The sequence below is a fragment of the Hippopotamus amphibius genome, chromosome 2 (assembly GCF_030028045.1).
Source record: "Hippopotamus amphibius kiboko isolate mHipAmp2 chromosome 2, mHipAmp2.hap2, whole genome shotgun sequence".
Classification (NCBI taxonomy): Eukaryota; Metazoa; Chordata; class Mammalia; order Artiodactyla; family Hippopotamidae; genus Hippopotamus; species Hippopotamus amphibius.
In genome coordinates this window covers 45302192-45323669 of record NC_080187.1, presented here as the reverse complement: position 1 = coordinate 45323669, position 21478 = coordinate 45302192, and the positions used below count along the sequence as shown (strand labels likewise).

The window sequence follows — 21478 nt, the reverse complement described above, 5'->3', positions numbered from 1 at the left end:
AATGCAGTTTCCTTTGGAGAATAAATTAAAAACTTCATGTCAGGAGGTATTAGAGGTATCTGCCACTAGTTAACATTTGATTTTGAGGGATGAAATTTGGAAAGAAGTGAGCTTCCATTTAGGTTTTGCTTAGAATAAAAGTCAAGTCATGGCTACAAAGCCTAGGATGCCCTGAGCTCTGCTGCCCCTTCTAATCTGCTACCTTCCATGCCATTTTCCCGCTCATCCACTAAGCTTCAGCTATATCCCATCTTCTTTCTCTTTCTTCAGTGTGCTAAGCTGTTTCTCACCTTACGGTCACTGCCTTTGCTGTGTCCTCTGCCAAGACAAGCTCTAAGCTTTTGGGCAAGCCAGCTCTTTCTCATCAGTCATATCTCAACTCACATTTAACTTTCTCTGAAACTGGCGTCTTTCTCTGACCATTTCCCCTAGAGAGGTTTGTACTCAGATCCCTCAGCATTGACCGCCATATTACCCTCTTTATTTGTGTTTAATTTATTTTTATTTAATTTATTTATTGGCTGCATTGGGTCTTTGTTGCTATGTGCGGGCTTTGTCTCTAGTTGTGGTGTGCGAGGGCTACTCTTCATTGCAGTGCACGGAGTTCTCAGTGTGGTAGCTTCTCTTGTTGTGGAGCACAGGCTCTAGGCACCTGTGCTCAGTAGTTGCAGCATGCAGGCTCAGTAGTTGTGGCTTGTGGGCTCTAGAGCACAGGCTTAGGAGTTGTGGTGCACAGGCTTAATTGCTCTGCAGCATGTGGGATCTTCCTGGACCAGGGATCGAACCCATGTCCCCTGCTTTGGCGGGTGGATTCTTAACCACTGTGCCACCAGGCATGTCCTACCCTTTTTAATTCCTTTAAAACATAAGGAGCACTCTGAGTGGTCTTCTTTGTTTTCTTTATCGTCTGTGTTTCGCCTTTAGAGAGGTCACGGGGACAGGGACTTCATCTTCCTTGTTCGCTGCCACACCCCAGCACGTAGTAAGTGCTCAATAAAGTATACGCTAGATGAATCAGTGGCAGTGGGGTTGCCATTGTGCTGAGAGCATACAGAGCCCACGTTCTCGTCTCCTCCTGAAGTGCTGAACTGTTTCGAAGCTGGAGGAAGATAGCAAATGGTGCGGACCTGGGGTGGCTGGCGTTGCCATGGCATTAGCTAACAGCAGATCCCTTTTCCTTTGTTCCTCTGCTGTGCCTTAAGAACCTGGAAAACAACACCACTCAGAGGGATATTTCACAGAGATGGACTTTGAAGGGATAATTGTGTGGATTGAGCGAATGCTAGTCAATTAGATCGGAAGAACGGCTGGTTTAATTCACTTCTCGATGTGTTTGTATGTTGTAGCCATTGTGGAATGAAACCACTACACATAATGAGATGAGAGTCAATGCCTCTCCAGCCTGCCTTTCAAAGCCCTCATACGCATCTTCTTATGTCTGTCCTCTGTCTGGACTGTGCACTCTTCTTCTTTCCCTTCTCAAATTAGTTCTGAATGAGTCTGTTGGCCCCCTACAAATTATGATACAATACTCGTTGTTAATTTACTGAGAGAAGTTGGAAGAAACTGTTATTTGTTGTCATTTGTGGGTTTCTTACATCAGTGGTACACCTCTGACTGACACCGTACAGAAGCTTCCGGGGTTTTTTTGTAGCCAGGCTTTTCTGAGTGCCTGGTTAAGAAATCATAATGTATATGTTCTTCAGTTACCTGGTTTGGGTTTGTAAATGAAATGCTACAATGCCTTTTTATGTGTCATTAATACATGCTAACACTACAATGGTGCATCCATTATTCTATTGTTGAAATTATGTTTTTCCAAAGGTATTACACTAGGGCAGAACTAGCAGAAGAGATTTCTGCTTTGCTTGCCTTCCCCACATCTGTCCTTCCCCCTGTTGTCAAGTTGGAGCTCTGTGCTTCTACTTGAATAGACAGTCCAACAAATTGCTGTTAATTTAATGCATTCTTAAGAAGTAAGTAATTCTCCCATCTCCTCACTGTTTGGTAATCTGCAGTATCCAACTCTGCCTCTTACTCCTTTAGCACTGCAGTGACAACACACATCCCTGCCAGTCAGACATGAATATCGAAGGAGCCTGGAAGAGAGGCTATACAGGAAAGAACATCGTGGTCACCATCCTGGACGATGGCATTGAGAGGACCCATCCGGACCTGATGCAGAACTACGTGAGTATCTGCTGTGGTCAGAACACCTTCCGTCCTGGGAAACAATGGAACTCATATTAGGATGATCCCAAAGGGGGGAGATCACTGAAAAAGTGCAGCCAGTGGATACAATAGGTTCTGTGTATCGCTTCTATCTTATAAAAGATGCACTCTTGGAAGACAGGAAGCAGGAGATAATGCTCTTCCACAATCCACTGTTGTGTGCCTTTGATGTTCTGATGACAAAAAGCAGGTGATAAGGTGGCAGAAACCCCAGCATCAGTCCCTGTGCTAGTGACAACAGCCGCTCTTCTCAACAGTTCATCCACACAGCCAGATGACAGTCCTTGTTTCCTTTATGGAGAAAGCGTACTTAGAACCCTTCTCAAGTTATTCTTTGAGTCTCTTTCTCTCTCTGCCTCTCTCTTTATAAAGGACAATAATGAACATCTTCCTAATAGTCCTTGGGAATCAGTCAATTCCCTTGCTTAAGTGACAAGTGAGATTCCAGGACTCAGAACATAAGGTGAGCCCAAGATCACAGAGGAAGTGAAAGGGCTGAGACTCGGTACTTGCACTGAAAACCACAGTCTTGATACCCAATGCCCACTGGACACTGGGGTCGGTTTCTGTCCCAGGGACCTGTAGGTCCCCTTTACCGCCGTGATATTTCCTGCCTGGAAATAGATCAGTGACTCCTCTGTCTTGTACTCTTCAAATGCCTCCCTTCCATGGGCTTCTTCTCCCTAAGTTTGGTTAAAAATGCTATAATTATCTCCCCAATGCCATTCTCTGCTCAAATTTGTTTTTCCTGACACGTTAATGTTCTTCCTAAAATATTTCTCTTGTTATGTGAGAGCCTGCAGTGGCCGCTGTTATCTGCAAATGCAACTCTCTGATTCCTGTTAGGATTTGACAGAAGCTCCTGGTGGATCCCACTCACACCCATGTCTTCTAACTTGCCTTCTCACCTCTTTTCTTTTGACAACTGTTTCCACTAGAACACTGGTATCACAGCATACCCACTAGGACTTCAGTCACTTTTACCTATGTCCCTCTTTATTCCTTCATGACTCCTTTTAATCCCAAAACTTTGGTTGTGTGAGTTTCCCAATATTGTATTTCATGTTATTGAAAAAAATTTCAAAATTGGTGATTTTCTATCCACTTGCAAGCAGCTGTAAATCATGATGAAGTCAGGATTCATATTGACCCTTAAGGAGGAAATTCAGGGGGCAGGGTGGGAAACTTTGCTTCGTGTTTACAGAAGGGCCCCACAGAAAACCCTAGGCTGTAACTGGGAGGATGACATCTCCTGGTATTTTTCTCTTCTCTATTCTATATTCATGGCGGTTAAGGGAGCAAGGTCAGCAAGCCCAGCCTCTCTCACTGTGCCTGGAGCTGGCCCACAGCTTCCCTCTGCACATCAGCACAAAGGACTCACCATCCTCACAGGCCTGCTGCCTCTCTCTCCTCTCTGCTCCTCAGTAACTGGTGGACGCAGCAGTGGCCCTGAGGGACATTGTCTTGGACTCACTCAGAATGGACATGGCCTTTACCTTAAGGCTGAGATTCGGAGGAAAGGACATAATGTCCTCTTGAAATCTGCTATTTCTCTTTCTCTCCCCTCCTCCCCCCAGCATGGGAAGGCATGGTTTCTCTGTACTGGGGGAATCCCTACCTGTACTTGTCTCTGTGACCATCTCTCCTCTGGCCTCTTTCTTTTCTGCTGCTTCAGCTTCTCATGAAACCATTTAGGTAGAAATTGCCATATATTCTTTCTAATGTTTCTTTTTCATCTGCTCAGTCTCCCTTATTGCATGACACTTAGTCTCTCTTAAATTAGTTTTCCTTTTGTCACTCAAACCTGAAACGATTCTCTTTCTATCATTGCAAATAAAATACTTCCAAATCACTTCCTTGACACATCAGAAAGTACCGCTGGCTCACAGAACCACCCATATTTCTGACCTATGAAGACCTTCCTTCACTCAGGATCACCCAACAGCACCTTATTCTTCTTTCTACTTTAACTACTGTCCCTCTCAGTATTCTACCCTGTTGCCTATTTCTGTTTTGAAAATTCAACAAAGAAACTTCACAAATCAATTTTAAAATGAAATATTGAAACAGTTTCTCCTAAATTAGATGATTTTCCCTAAGGTTGAAAAAGAGAGAGAAGGATCTGCAAATTCATTTAGTTATCATTTGAACAGAACATTTGATTGGCTGCCCTCACCTGCCTCCAAGCGCACTCAGATAAACTTGTGCCTCTTCACAGAATAGAATTTTAGAGCTAAAAAGGAAAAAGGAACTTCAGTTAAGTCTCCTCATTTGATAGGGTGCACACTGAGGGCTGAAGACTAAAGTGAGTTAGCCCAGGTCATATAAAGAACAGAACTATGGCCGTCCATCTCCTAACAAAGAAGTCTTTCATGTCATATGCAATGCAGTTTTTATAGGGTGTTCCTACTCCCCACTGCATAGAAATGCATTTGATTAAATACAAAGAGCCTTAACCTAAATGTGATTGCATTCTTTACCTTTTTCTTTTTTTCTCTCCCTTGAAACAAAATTGTTTAGAATTTACCTGTGTAATCAGCAGTACTGGTGCCCCTTTGGTTCTCCTCATGTTAGAGCTGGTGAAGAGTAGAGAAAAGCACATTGGATGGGTGCCTGGCTTCTAGTCGTAATTCCATAGGCAATTAGTTTCATGCCTTTGGCCAAGTTATGTAGCTTGTCTTAGGCCTCTGTTTCCTTACAAGTAAAATTACACAGTATCACCCTTCATGCTCTAATGACCACTAGGGTGGGCTGCTTTGTATGTTCCTCTGTATGGGAAGTAGGGACTTACCACCTTTATTTGTCATGTGTATTTTGCTCACTTCTCCCAAACATTTCAGACTCCATGTACTGTAAGTTATTTTCAGAAACAAGAGCCTTTGATAAAGGCAGAAAACAAAGATACCATTTACTTTCACTAAAACTGATAACAGCAATCCTCATAAAGCATCAGAAAATTCAAAACATCCTAAATGAATTCTATCTATGGTGATATAAATATGAATGATAGAACAATCCATTTTTTTAATAGTGATTTGAAGAGTTTTCACAATCATTTTAAAAAGCAAACCACAGATGTATAGAACTGACATATGGATACGGGAGGGTGGAAGTTGGGGGGAAGGGGGAGGTGGGATGTATTGGGGGAGGTGGGATGTGTTGGGAGAGGTGGGATATACTGGGATTGCCATATGTACACTACTATGTATAAAATAGATAACTAATGAGAACCTACTGTATAGCACAGAGATCTCTACTCAGTGCTCTGTGGTGACCTAAATGGGAAGGAAATACAAAAAAGAGAGGATATATGTACATGTAAAGTTGATTCACTTTGCTGTACAGCAGAAACTAACACAATGTTATAAAGCAACTATTTCCAATAAAAAAATTTTTAAAAAGTAAAAGAATAAAATATAAAGCAAACAAATCCAGCTTTGGTTTCAGAGAAACTTCTCTTCATTTAGAAACCTTGACATCTAACAAAACTTTGTTCATTATTTTGGTTGGGGCAAAGAGCCATCAGGAATTAGTAAGAAGTCTTGAATTGTAGACTTTATATTGTAGATAAAACATCTGAAACCACACAAATATGGCCTCAGAGAGGTCCCAAGATACCTGATATAACAGATTTCTAATACTGATTTTTTTAATTGGTTTGTCAATTATTTGTTAATGATTTTTGTCTCCAAAAGTCTTTGAATTGTGATTAGGAATTTGCACACTCAATAAGTGAAGTAAGGAATAGAGAGAAAGTTGGTGAAGAAAAAATCACTTTGCTCCTAGGTGGTCTAGCAGTACTTCGCAGAGAAGGTGGTGATTGAAGACATCTTCAAAGAACTGTGGTGAGGAAATCAGTGCTAGATATGAGGGGAATGTGCTGGCAAGAGTGGACTGGGCACGTCTTTGGTCTCTAGAGAGTATTTCTTCACCTTCATGGAGGAAAAATTTGACACTGATTATTATGGAACAAGGCATCCTGATACCACCAGACCATGAGTGTATTATTTAATCTAATTACTCTCTTGCAGAAATATGTTTAAGGAGGCATGAGCCTTCAGGTTCATGGCTAATTAATGAACATTTGTCTCCCATCTCTCTCTCCTCTATGACCATAGGATGCTCTCGCAAGTTGCGACGTGAATGGGAATGACTTAGACCCTATGCCTCGTTACGACGCAAGCAATGAGAACAAGTAAGGCCCAAGTGGGGGTGGCTGGTGTGTGGCTGGCAGGGAGCTTTGTTTTCTGCTCTCATGGAGGGAATTATTTTCTTGGAAATCTTTGTTAACAAATGATCCCTAATTTGCTCCAAGATAAACAAATGTCTTTCCACTAAAGCTTCTGGCTGTGAAAAGGGGTGGTCCACATAGTAAGACTGGTTGCAGAGAGAATACTGGGGAGTGACTTGAGGGTGCTGCTGGGAGTATTGCTCCTCATGTGGTCATTGGTCTGTGACCCATTTGTTTAGGGATGGGGTGCTCAAGGGAGAGGCAAAACAAAGTGCCCCCCAAAGAGTTAGTTTATTCTGAGTTCAGCACATTCGATTGAATGCTGTGCTTGAGGTCTCTGCCAGGGTTTTCAGATTTGCTTCTTTTTTTCCCTCTCCCCTACTCTTTAGTGATGGTATTTTTTACGAACGTACCTGAAATACTTATATGGTTTGCCATGTACGGAACACATTACCTTTCTTATCCTCACAGTCAAGAGTCTTAGAAACTCATGTAGCCACATTTACACTTTCTGGTTAGTACAGTAGTTTTTTGGGTTTTTTTATAAAGCAAGTGAAATGCACATCCATTTCTTGCTTATGATGACCCAAGTATTTTTAAAATATTAGTAGATGTTTCTAATCTCTAGGTCACATTAACTTTTTTGCTTTTACTGCAAAGTTCCTCCAGAATAATGCTGTGATTTAGATACTATCATTTGAATTTTTATTTAAATGTTTTTGTTTGGGATCACAGAGGTTGTAAAGAGAGGTCTTTTGTGCATTTATTATATGCTATTTCTAGCCTGCATTTTTCTGTAGGGAAACGCTTTCTCAGCTGGTATTATTTGATTAAGTAAGTCAATAAGTTTAGATAAAACCATGAGGCCTAGAGAATTGTGACTGTACATGGGTTTTCCTTTTTTTTTTTCTCCTCTTCTTACCATTTACAAAGAAGTCTCAAAAAAGTTACTGTGAAAAATATGCTATTTGTTAATGTTAACAACTGAGTTCAATATTATACATCGGATTCAGTGGTGAAAGCATTAATACACAAATTTGATGTAGGTAGAATTTTCCAGAACTTCCCAAACAAAAAGAGAAAGGGACTTAAAGTAAACTGGATAGTTTTCTTTCAAGCCTGGTCATTACTGTCTAGAATATACTGTTTAAAGTTATAGTCAATTTCATACAAAGGATTATAATTTGGGACAATGTGAACTAATTTACTTAACCTAATTTGCAAACTAGCATGAAACACTGAAGAAGATCCTTGAAGCTTCCATACTTAAAAGGTCACCACTGATAAATTTCACTCCCCAGTCCATTCTACTCTAGTGCGATATATATACTCCTAAAGATACTCGCACTCTGCAAAGTCTAAAACCATAGAGTACTAGGAAAATGTAGTTGGAGCTGATACTCAGAAGCTTCATCAATGACACACACAGAAAAATGATAGGGACCTATTAAAGATTATTCATGTTAGCAATTTATTCATGTTAAGTAGTTAAAAAATATATAAAACTATAATAAATGTCACACTTTATCTTTTTTTAAATTCTCCCAGGAGCCCTTAGATATGGAGAAAAAAAAGGCTCAGACAGGTGAAGTGTACAAGGGTTAAACAGGTAGTAAGTGATGGAGAAGTTAGCAGGCAAAGAATCAAACTCAAGTGGTTTGTTTACAAGCTCTTTGTTCTGCGTATTATACGTAAGGCTCGAGCTTTTATGGTAATGAAGAGGAAAACGATCCAGGTATCTTTCACTTAAATGAGTTGTAACTAGAGATAATTGGTTTCCATCACAGTAACTTTGAGAGGATGAAAGACTGAATTATTGACCAAAATATTTTGAGAATACAGAGCGCTGAGCTGACCTTTGACATCCTGTCATAAAGAAGGCTGGAGAATGAGTACCAGTCTGGTACTTCAAAATAGTGAGGATATAATTCATAGCTAGGCTGGGTTCAAAGTCCCTTTGCATCAGTTTTATACTTAATCTGTGTCATATCATTATGAAATTAAATTCTAACTAGTGTTTATAGTACAGTTCTATTATGACACTGAATTCTTAAGCTGCACTGTTTTATTTTATATACAATTTATAAAGGTTTTAGTCCATTTACAGTTATTACAAAATATTGACTCTATGCCTCGTGTTGTACAATACATCCTTGTAGCCTATCTTACATCCAATAGTTTGTGCCTCCCACTCACCCAGCTCTACGCTGCTCCTCCCAGTACTTTATCTTGAATAAGACCTGAAATTTGCTGATGGAAGTGTGTACCCATTGCCTCCACTTCTACTCACATGCCTGCCACTCTTTGTCCAAGAGAAAACGAGGAAGGAAAAAAAGAGGTAAAGATGAAAATTTTAAAAAAGAACAGAGAATAATGAGGAAAATAACAAAATAGGCTGGGAGGAAAGGGAAAATTAAGCAGAGTGGAAGATATCCTCCAGGATGGCCTTTGGAAGCATGACAGCTTGTGAGTTATTATGAAGTGGAAGGAGGGTGATCTGAGGTCAAAGAAGTAACAACACCAGATGTAGAAACGTGTGGACCCTTGGGCTCCTGAGGTGTGTAGCTCCACGTGTTGTGTATTCCTACAGTGTTCAGTGCAACTAGGTATATTTTCTACATTCACTTACAGTTTGTAGGTGGGACAAAATTTATAGTGGGGCAAAATTGTGCATAAACAAATGCAAATTTCACATTATACTCAAATCATTGCCTAATATATCAATGTTATTGGAAGAAATTTGTGTTTTCAAGGCAAGCATGATAGTAGAACTGATTGTACCATATCCATTGGCTGAAGTTACCCCATCAACACCTGTATGTTTTAGAGGAAAGAGAAACAGGAAAGCTAGAGGAAAGTCAGATCAAGTTAACCCCCAAGGTATCCTTGTACAGGGTGTGAATGGACAAGAGGGGCTATAGGTGGAAACTGAAAATGTATTGTGCCCTGTAGCCAGTTCTGTCTGAATCTACATGTGGTGACTTTTACGTCAACACTCAGTGGTAATGGTGACTGTTTTCCAAGGGCATATCTGTCCTGTGACTAACAGTGCTAAGCACAAAGGCTGTTTGTAAAGACAGTTCTTTGAGTGTTGGCTTTGATGGCTTTTTACAGGCTGCCTTTTAAAAACTGTATCCTTTGTGAGGATTCCTTTCAAACTTGGCTGCTCCCCAAGACCTTTGTTCAAGAGGAGTCACCATTGTCCTGCTCACTCTGGGGTATTCTAATGTGTCCTCTTTTGACCCATTCTAACTACAGCTCGTGGTTCATTGAGTTCAGTGTGGGTTTGAGTGTTGAAGGACATAGGCATTGTTCTGGCTGTATGCTTAGGTTTTAGCCTTGACAGTGAAATATGGCATTTTCAGACGTGCAACACCAGCACTCCTACCTCTGTTTTATGAAAATCATCAGTCACCTGGGACATCAGACGTCCCTTTATCTCCTCTCAGTACTGCTGCCTGGGTTTTACTTGGCCAACCACAAGCATGTATTCAGGCATTTAATGTTAAAATCTCCTCTCTGCTCATTAGACCATAATTCTGGATGTGATTGATGGATCTATCTGTGTGTGTGGATCCAAAAACCTGAAGTCTTTGTTTATTTCCAAGATTAGAAGTTTAGATAGGTTTTTCTGCTTCTTTAGGGGCTGGGAACTGTGACTCATTTGGTCTATAGCAAATCTGCTTTTCTTTTATTCTAGTAATACCATGTCTCCCTTAGTGGAGCATGAGTCCTTGAATTTGAAGTGAGCTAGTGCTGGAGAGGAATTTCTAAACACTGCCTGAATGAAGAAGTTGAGGCATATGCTGTGCAAATACATCCTCATTGTACAATCTGACCAGTAGGCTTCAGGGCATATTTGAATTATTTCATAGTTAGCTGTGTTTGTTCATTCATTCAGCAGGTACTCACTGAGCCACTACTTTGTGAGTGGCTCTGTGCTAAATGCTTCGGGGATACAATGATACAGTAATATAGGCTACTGAGTAATAAGTTGAATTAGGAGATGACTTAGTAAGAAGCCTTAACCTGAAGGGTTTTGAGTCCTATCATTGGCTCTTCCTAACTGTAGGTGTGGAATCTGAGGATGTGGAGGGCTGATTGTACTGAGTCATTTTATATAAGGGACTTGAGCATCCACGGAGTTTGGTATCTGCTGGTGGGCCCTGGAACCAATGTCCTGTGGATGCTGAGAGATGACTGTACTGAGAGACAATGCACCTTCCAAACTTTATGCAGATCATACCTCTCAGATTTATCTGATTACATTTCTAGTGTTAAAACTTTGGGGTGAAGAAAATCACCTCTAAAGTAAAAAAGTTATCACTTTTTCAAGTCCCCAGTTGGTGGTGTGTCATGCCTAAATAACAGATGCTGAAGGAATAGTGTTATTAGGGGAGACCATAAAACCTGTTCTCCCATTCCGCTTGGCCTCCATTCATATTAACTTGCAGAATAAAGCTGACTGCATTGTTCTAGGCTTAAAATAGAAAATGCCTCCCTATAAATGAAACAGTCTCTTGGCATTTCATACCACTACTCCCATTTCTGATAAATGAATTATTGATGTCTAAGTTAGATTTTTCCCTCCCTAGGTTGCTTCTTTTTAAATGTTCCCTCTGCTTAAGAGTCATAGCAATGTATTTAGTGGGAGATGAGCCCACGCTTTATATCTTGAATGTGTGGTGTGTGGGCCCAGAATCTAATTCCCTTTCTAAACAAACCAACCTATAGGTTAAAGACTCATTTTCCAAAAGGAATGGATTTGTCCTTTTTGTCCCTTATCTCTATTTCCAGGAAGATGTAACCAGGGTGGGTGGAAGTACATTTCTTCTTGTTCTTTAAGAGTGTCCTTTTCACACATTTCTGGTTTTAAGAATGTCACCATGTTGTGTGGCCTGTTCTTTGTCATCCATGCAGGTGAGGACTGTTGTCAGGAGACGGTGTTCCAAAGCAGAGCTGATGAATGTAGGCAGTGTTGTCTACCTGTACACGAACTATTTTAACTATACTAGAGAGGAAACCACACTTTAAATCTACTACCTTAACAGGTAGAAGCATTATTTCTTCATACCCTGGATTTAGTCAAACATGTTCAGATAAAATTATCCTTATAGCCAAGTAGCTCAGACAAAACCTACCAAAGAGAAGTAGGGCTGTTATCAGAGGCTGGTTTGTTTTTTCCAAATATTTTTGAAAATTTTCCCCTAAACCTTTTACAAAATAACACTACAATATACTATATATATAATAATTTGATCACTGATTACATATGAATTTATGTAATGTTGACTACAAATGCATGTACTGGAGGCCAAATGTGTACAAAAGAGATGGTCGTGAAAAATATCTGATGCTTTTCATATACAGCTATAAATTTTATGTCCATGAAGGAACCTGCAACAAATATTGTAGAAAACTTGTTTCTATCACATAGATTCATAATGTAATATGTTGAAATAAGTAATATTTTGGACCATCTTCTAGGTTCTGGGAAGTGTTCTGGGTCTGGGGCCTCACAGAAAATTAACAGCAGGAAAACTCCTCTCTCAGACCAGAAGGCAGCCATCCCGTCCCTTCCCTCACTAGTTGTCAGTCACAAGTCCTGACCGTCCTCGCCATTTATGGCCTTCTCTTCAATAGCTCCCCAAAGACTCACACTCCCCTCCCCACATCCATCCATCCACACTAGCCTTCTGTTAGTCTAATCCCCTTCTCTCACCTGCATCCTTGGAAAATCTCCTAGGTGGTTTTCCTGTCTCCAGTCTTACCCCCATCCCACTGCCCAAGTGATATTTTAGAACCAAAATAAGAATATTAAAATCTTTTAATACCTTGAAATTTTGTTAAAATGCAAAACCCTTCATGACCCGACCCTTCCCTCATTAAGTCTGCTCTGCTCTGTGTCCACCCCTCCCCCACACTTTATTTATCAACCCTACAGGACTTGCGAGCTTCCCCAAATGTGCCACACTCGTTCAACCTTCCACCATCTGCCCCTGCATAATTCCTCCTTTCCCTTCCACTCATGTCACTTTCCCCACGAAGCTTTCTCTCTCCTCCCGCATCTGAGTTGGATGCCCTCCAGTGAGTTTTCACAGTATCTACGAACTTAATTCTTTTTATAAAACCTTCGCTACTGTAAATGGGGTCACATATACCAGGATAGGGGATAGAGAGGCAAGAACAGATGCTGAGAAGTTGATTTCCAGTTTAGTTTGGGCTATGAAATGTCTTTTCGGTGTACAAAAGTTACAAGAGTATCGACCTTGACTGGCTCGTCTAGATGAATTAGCGCAGTGTGTCCCCAAGTAGTAACTATTAAATTGTGTTATATATAATGGACCTTGTACTGGATAGCTTTTCTTTTTTACCCTCCACCCTGCTCTGTACCCTGGAAAGCTGACCTCTGAGGACTGAGTTAAGGGACTCCCTTGACCTCTGGCTTCCCATTGGGTTTGGCCAATGGAGCACTTGAGCAGGACATCAGTGGGATGCAGAAGAGTAAAGAAAGGGTATTATTTCTCTGCTCCCTCATTGCTGAGCCACTGGGGGTTAGCTGTGTCCCAGAAGATCATAATTCCCATCAGGTAGCCCTAAGCCTAACCTCCTAAGAATTGCCTTTTGTAGGTTCATTGACCACTTCCTCCCCAAGGCTTCTTAGATCCAGGGGTTTCCCTGCGTTGCTAGTCCAGAACGCTGCCTTCTTCCCTGTTGGTTTCCCCAAATCCTGTCTGCTTCTCTATATAAGTCCCTTGAATACATTTTTTAATACTAAGATATAAGTCTCTGTAATAAATTTGTATACCCAGTATAAACGAGCACAGATACCTCTAAGAAAGAAAATAACTATGTCCATAAGAGTTGTCTTAATGGCTGTTTATTTATACTTTTATGAGAGCTGAATAAATACAGAAAATGGTTATCTAACCTCAGATTCTATGTACCTGACACCTGAAGTGTATTTCTTTTTATAAAATATTGTATTAATTATTCCAGGGCTCATAATCATGATAATGCAGTCTTCAGGCCCTTTGTTATTTCCTTTGTCAGTTTCAGTGTGTTCTCCTCAAGGATTTGGAGACATAATCTCTCGAGGCTCATAGTACCAGATTTGATAAAGGGTCTGATTGATGCTATAGGTTACAACGAAGCTTGGGTTTAATTTATGCTAACCCAGTGCACTACTGACATGAATAATTGATAGTTGCTTCAATTTAAATTTCTTTTTTAAAAAACAAACTCACAAATTCCTGAGGCCTCTAAAGCAGATGGAAATTGCAGTAAGGGAAAGAGATAAGTATCCTTTTTAAATAATGGATTAAGCATTTGAGCAGGGTTTCCAGACAGGTATATTTATTTATCTTTCTCTTTTCATCTTCTCCTCTAACCTCCACCTTGGATCTTTCTATTTTCTCTTGTTTCCTTATATCCAGAAATATGTAAAATAGGGAGCAGGAAGACCTTGAGAGGTCAATGCTAGCGGTGTGTTATTTGTGTTATTACAGAGCAGTAGAGAAGGCATCCAGGACCTTTCAAATGTGATCAGCCGGTGTCCATAGGCTGAACAGGAAGGCAAACTGAGGAGAAAAGAAACTTTGTTTTGTTTATCACACTCCCCATATAGATACCAGAAGAAGACGCTGAAAATATAATCAAACTGCAGGCTGGTTTACTTCAATATTAAGATATTATATAGATATTGGTTGCCTTCCTATTCAAATCAAATGCCTTCTAAGATAAGGGACTGAAGTTAGAGTTTTGTTTTTACAAGCTAAAGGAGATGTTATAATTTTTATGTTTTAGCAATTCAGCTAATTACAGGAGAAGCCTATTGTTTCCATCGTACTTAAGTGTGTGTGTATAATAACTGTGCTAGCTATGCATTTCAATTATAATCATTAATAAAATGTGGAAAGGTAGAAAATATGTCTTAAATCAGGACATAGTTGCTTAGTTTTTATCTCATAAAGTAGGTCACAAAGAAGGCAAGGTGATAGAGGAAAAAAATGTCCTGATTTGGGGTACCAGTCCCAGCCTTGCTGTTCGTGATATCTGTGGCCTTGGAGAAGCCTTTTTATCCATGTCTCCTCCTGCCATATCAGTATCTTGATGACCCTATTTGACTTAACCAAAAAATCCCTAAGTCTGTGGGGTTGCTACTTGGCTGCATTTGAATGCAGTGTAAGCAGCTGCTAATACAGTGAGCACGTCAGTATATTGTCTCATTTACTGCTCACAACAATCCACAATTGGAGAGAGTCTGGAGAGGTGAAATAAAGTGGCTAATGTCACCATGTGGCAGAGGCACAATTTGAACTCATTTATTCCCACGCCATCTATTCACCTGCATAGTTAATTAACCTGTGGTCAAGTAGATGAGAAATTAATTCCTGTGTTGAGCACATGCTTCAGTAAGTTTACTGCCTTGGAAGAACTGCAGTTAGCAGAATGCCTTACTGCTGTATTCAGTAAATACCCAAGCCTGGCTTTACCAAGTGCCGGTGCTCAGAGCCCTGTTTCTCCAGAGAGAGAAAATTGGTCTACAAAGGTTGCCAACACCTTATGTACACATAACTTTGACCAAGTCACAAAAATCCTTTATTACAGAAAATGAATGTACAGATCTGACTGCACAGTGGTATTTGTTCTATGGAAATCATGAAGGCCACCCAAATGACACTCTGAGCTAATTATTCAGAGCTTACTCTAGCAAGAGAGTCAGCTACTGTCACTTTAAGAGACTCAAAGGCAGGCACATGACCTGGAAAGCTTTATAGTTTAAAAAAAAAGAAAAGAAAAAGGGAAGACTTCAGGTATGGTCTGATCAGAGGGTACTGTGGGGAAACTGGAGCTTGGGTCTCTGTTCTTAAAAATTCTACTAGTATATATTAACAGCTTTAAAAATTTTTTGAATGAGTATCAGGTGGGCATAATGTTAATGTAAATAAATGTTTCAGTAAACTATGTAAAATTGCCACAGGTATGGATGTTAATATTATTAAGGGTGATAAAGAGTAATAAGGTAAAGTTTTGATCTGATCCTCAGATGGCAGGTAGTTAATTTTCTCTCTGTGGAGACATGGACTGTTTGAAGTTGGACTCACAAAACCTGAGACACTTTCCCAACGTTTTTAACACTTAAACGACAGCCCTGAGAGTGCTCTGGAAATGTGAGCTGTGAAAAAAAGAATCTCTGTAGGAGGAAGAAACTGAGACCAAGGAGAGCCTATGGGAATCAGAAACCTTCTTCTGCCCTCAGAATAGTATAGAGTCTTGCAGATGTGTCCTGCTTTGAGAAGATGTGGTGAATGACCTTGCCTGTAGAACACCTAAAATAACTTGAAGGAATTGAGAAGTTGACTACTGGTGATTTTCCAGCAGATTTCCCTGAATCCCCACTTTCTCTACCTCATGTTCTCATCACAAGCTGCTATCTCATGAATTTTAGAAAAGACTGACCTTTGCTAGAAGAGTTTACCTCTTCCTATTTTTAGAGATCCTTACACCATCTGCATATAATTTACATATGCTAGTAAATGCATTTGAATTTGCATGAATTGCAGATAAAGTACCTGTGGCAACATACTGGGCTGAGAGTAGCTGACTACTAAAGATTTTGTGTGACCTTTTTGCTCTTGGTTGGTTTTCTCTTTCTGAGATTCATTCTTACTGGATCACACCCCCTCCCACACCTGTCCCGATTACTGAATATAGACTCTTATTTTCTCTCTAACCCTGTAGCATTCCTCCACCCTTGTTAACACAGATCTCTCTCTTGCTCTTTTTCCACCATCCTGATACCTTGATCTTCCCATAGGCTCTAGCATTTTGTTGCCATCGTGCGAGAAGGAACACATTTGTCACTAGTAATCACCTGGTCTTGGCACCCGTTTATATGGTTTGTACCGGGTGATCTGACTAGAACTTGAGTGGTTCTGTAGCTTTAACTGTGACTTGTGTTGTTAATTTCATTGGCTATCTGACTCTTTCATAAAATATGTTTATTTCCTTCCTAAATGAATGACAAATCCCTTTAATGCTTTTCAAAGAAGAGAGAAATATTTGAAACAGAAACACTTGATTTTCTTCTCTCTCTTATCCACCCATCTCATACATCACATAAAAAGTGTTGTGGGAGGTTGGGTAATGGAGCATCCGAGAAAGAGCTGGGGTTTGAATGGAAAAGATCAAAGAATTAGAGGACTTGATTTGGTTGAAATTTAATTCAAGTGGAGGCAAAAGGGGTCCTCAAAGTGAGGGACAATCTCAGAAGCAGCTCCACTAATGACCATGCATTTGCCTTCTCATCCACACTTTGAAGCATTACCATTTATGGGACAGTAGAGGCCCCAGTTATTGTAACTGTAGTTTTCCCCAATGCAGAGATGCCATAGCAACTGTGGCCCAATTTTTCGCTAGGTTGAATTTGTATCAAATTGTTCAGCCTCTACAGGGAGTAATACTAGTGGCTTTATAATGGTGGAACCACATTCTACAACATGGGAGTATGGGGACAAGACCCATTTTGCTGGTGTACTTGTAGGAATGTTCTTTCGTATTTCTTGAAATCTTTGTAACTCAAATGCAAATAGACTTATTCAAGTGTGCCATGGCAAATCACATGGACATTCTTTCTTTCAGATTTTATGATCATACGTACTGTCTTTACATCAATTGATTCCATTTATCATCATCCAGTTTTCTCAGTGTGTCTATGGGTTTCTGTTAGAATCCCCATTGTAAAACTTATTTCAACCATAAGGTATACTGACTCTTGTTTAATTCATCCTTGTTGAAACAAAATACCCACAACAACTTCGTATCGGTTATGCTTTTTCCTTGTCTCTTATTAGGGAGATGTTTTCTCTTATGCTCAGAAAGTAAACTTTGTTAATAATGGTACTCATCTTCAATTCACATGTTTTTAAATAAGATGTATAGGTTTCTGAAATCTGTATGAATATAATACACATAGATTTCCCACATGTATATTTGGAGTCAACAAATGTGAGTGCGGGAGGGAGGCCCAAGTAACTGTTAGATACGTTGTTGAATAAAATTGAATGATCCTTTTATACACTGAGAAGATGTTTTGAACCATACTCTATGGAAGCTTACCTGTGCTGGTAACGTAGACAAACACTACATGTTGTTCATATTTGAAAAGCCATGGCTATGTCATTATGATAATTTTTGAAACCCAATATACATGAGCTGCTTATTTAGTTTTCTTGTGAGCAGTTCTACAGCTTTGAGGAGCTTGGTACATAATTTGGCCGGGGAAGCAGAGAACAACTTTGTCCCCTAAAGACACCTTGGCTGTTTTTGCCTTGGGCTATAAACTCAGCGAAGTCTAAATAGAGTTCATCAGGGTCAGTATATGTTTTCCATGAGAGATAAGAAAAAAAGAGCAGGTTTTCTGGTTCGCTCAACTGGCTTTAGTCTTCCCAAGCCATTTCAGATTTCACCTTCTCAAATACAGAGGAGCCATCTACCAAGGATAATAATTTATTTAGAACTTACAGTTCATGAAGCATTTTTGCATATATTCTCATTTGACTTATAAAAATTCATATCAGATAGGTAGTAGGTAGTTGCGTTGGTCCCCCAGTGTCTGCTTTCTTTTTTATGTATAAGGACTGTTCTGTCTTTTGAATCTTGGTGGAAAGCCAAGACTGCTCTCCAGGCGGCTAGAATTGCCGGATCTAGTAGTGACTTGCGCATCCTCTCCTGCTCTAGTCTCGCACATGGGCCGTGTGGTCTAGATTCTAAAAATCAGTAGCACGTATGCAGGCTGGTGACAGAAAAGGCCAAGTAAGCTCTCACTCACTTGCTTGTGTTGTTTCTCCCCACCCCTCCTCCTCCCAGCAGGTCCTCCCTCATAGAACAGTCAGGTGTTTTTCTTGATCCTTCACCTCCATCTTGCTAATTCTGTGTTTTCTGTGTTCCCAGCCATTCTGAGCTTCCCAGTATTCTTTGAACAAACTGCTTTTCTGCTTAACTCACTTGCAGCAAAGAACCTGAAATGAAATGCCATTGGTGTCCCTTATATCCTGGGAAAGAAAATAAAATTCAAGGCAGGTTCACGTAGCTTATGAAAGTGAATCTGGTTTCCAGATTCATGGTCTTTGTATCACATAATGCACTCTAATTTGGAACATGACACTAGGTTCTCTTTTTTTGAATATAGTGTTCATAAGTAGTACAGACACTTTTAATCCATGGCAATAATTGCAGTTATTTTTGAGAATTTAGTGCTTATGTTATGGCATAAAGCTTCATTCAGAAAAGACTTTTTGAATACCTACTAGGAGAATAGCACTTTAACTAGTGATATACTTAGAGTATGTAGAAATTTAAGATTCGATCCATCGTTTAATTAATACAGCACGACTAATACAATGATCCATCACTTAATTAATACAGTTAAAACAAGCCATCAGGCTAGATGTGATTTGGAGACCATTGTTTTTCCAAAAGTGTTTCATGGAACCCTAGAGTCTGTTGATGGGTCTTACAGGTGCTCCAGCTGTCACTCAGGAGGCTGTGTGGAATGGGTGTAACTCCCTCTTCCTCAACTAAACCACTCCCCTTTTTAAAAACCTCATTAAAATCCATTTTAGATGGTGGTATTTCTCCTAAAACAAGACTTGAATTAAAGAGTTCTGTTTATACAGAACCAAACAAATCATGGTAAACCAGTACCACAGACCAGAGAAATAAGGTTTAGACAAGCTGTGCCTGGAGGTAGGTAGACATTTTAGGGAAGTGTTCTGGAGGTGTTGGCATTTGACCTGGGTCTTGAAAAATGACTGATGGGAGGGAATAATCATTACTGAGAGAATGTCTTTAGTGGCTGAAAGTGTCTTGGTATTAGTGGACTCCTTACAAGCTTTGGAATAAAAAGCATCTTTCTGTTTAGACATTTTGGTTTTTTCTCTTTGTTAAGGGGAGAAGCCAGAAATTTCTGATTTTCCCTAGAACCTCTTCTTTATCTAAATTTCAAATCTGAGCATGTTTTTACTCTATCTTCAAGCCCTTTATGACCAAGTCCAAACTCTTTAGATATATGCAAAGAATTCATTATATGTCCACTATTTTTTAACTTTTGCTGCATTATATTCTAGCTTTAATTAATTTTTTTACAGCTCTCTGAAAGTGGCATGCTTCATTTGTGCTGGTGAATGATAGGCATTCAGTAAGGGGTTATCCTTCCACCGTGCTTCGCAGTCATTAACTAGAAGATGTAATCTTGGTATGCATTACAATTATTACTAATTTAACCCAACCAGAAGTTCAGTTTCACTCTACCTCTGCTCTTTGGCAAGATTGTTGCCCCTTTTTTCCTTCAGAAAACCAGGGAAGGAAAAAAAGGCTGTGAAGCACAAAATACTCAGATTTTATTGGTGAAGAATTTAAAACCAGTGTCAGAAATAAAAGTTTTACATTAATTTTAATGTGTCCTTATTCTAATATTCCAAGTTATTGTGTAAAATTGTCCTAACTGCCATTTTTGTTTTTATTTCTATTTGTCTTCAATGACTATAAATAACTAAGTTTCAGTAACAGGAAGAACGCTTCCCTTTACACAGAATACTTGTTAGTATTTTCCTTAGCTAAAATTAAGGAGCTTCCATTCAGACTTTGAAAAACAGAGTGCAATTTGTATGGAAAGAAAATGTTGCAAGTTACTTGGGGCTCTGTTCATTAATATCAACTCATCAATTCTTAGCCATCAGAAAAGAAATTATAAATTAACCTTTGATTTGGGATATTTTTCCTTTCACGTATTTATATGCTGGCCTTTCTTTAAATAAGGAGGTAAATCAAATAGTATAGCCTAAAAAAATGTTCTTACTGAGTAATTTTACTATGAAAAGGTGAAAATAGGCCATTCACATATATTACTGATTAATGGAACTTTTGAGATAATTCCTTTAGAGATTTGAAATCTAGTGAAAATCAGTCTCCCTCTCTTTCTGTCTCATTACACATAAGTATCTTTCTTCTTATTGTATTCTCATTTATTAACTACAGTGTTGATCTTAAAAATTAAGGTCAAACTTCTTAAATATTTAGTATAACTTGTAAAGAAGCATATAAGAAATAATTGGACCAACTTAAGGAACAACTTCAGATTTAGAATTTAGCTAAAAAATTAAAAATAATAATCATACATGAGTTCTTCATACTCATGTATGATTTATATATTTATCTTTTATATTTATTCACATATATTTATCTTTTACCAATATGAGGAAATTAGAATTAATCTAGAGATGGGAAATAAAAACAGTGATATTTCTGAGCTGGGAATACAAGGTAGAATTAGAGAAGGGTGTCTGAGCAGCACGACTCTGAATGTGGAAGTCTGACATGGGGAAACATACTAAATGGTTGTAGGAATAACTTGGGACAAATCTTTTTGCCACTGGGAGACAATTTTCTCCTATATATAAAATGGGGACCAAAAAAGCTCCTTGAGCTTTGCTGGGAGAATTACAGATAACACATTCTGAATGTTCAGGGTACTATAGGCCCTGCTAGCTTATGTAGTAACACAGGACATTAGTGCTACTTTAGAGGTTTTGTTATCAGGGATGCCCAGCGACATAGCTGTGAGTGAAATGAATCATTGACACTTTTCCTCCTGTTATTGCTCTGGGGGAAATCATTTCTACTCAATTTGGAACATTTATATTCTAAATGTGCAAACAGGGGGAGTGCTATCTGGAGTTTGGTGGGGCCAGGGGAGGGTGTGAGTCTGCAGTTCTCTTGGAAAAGCTAAACGGATCCCAGAGCTTAAGGAGAGCATCTCCACTCTGTAACAATTGGTTGTTTCAAGGGTCTTTTCAAAGTCTGATTTTCATAATTGAGTTTCAAAAAATTGAATATTCCTTCTGAATCTCTTCAAGAAAGCTGATCAGCGTCTACCCGTCCTATGGAAATTACCACATTTCTGTCCTCATGCATTTGCTCGGAGGACATAGAAGAAGAGGAACGTGATCATAA

The 21478-nt window shown here is 39.4% G+C and overlaps 1 protein-coding gene across 3 annotated transcripts in view; it reads left to right on the top strand.

Annotated features, from left to right (window-relative positions):
* The window catches only part of PCSK5 (proprotein convertase subtilisin/kexin type 5), a 453108-nt gene that overhangs the window by 115524 nt on the left and 316106 nt on the right, over positions 1–21478 (top strand). For all 3 annotated transcript variants that reach the window (XM_057721743.1, XM_057721745.1, XM_057721744.1), the window contains exons 4-5: positions 2047–2190; positions 6351–6427. In XM_057721743.1, coding sequence (XP_057577726.1) covers positions 2047–2190; positions 6351–6427 — 221 coding nt within the window. The remainder of the gene's footprint in view (positions 1–2046; positions 2191–6350; positions 6428–21478) is intronic.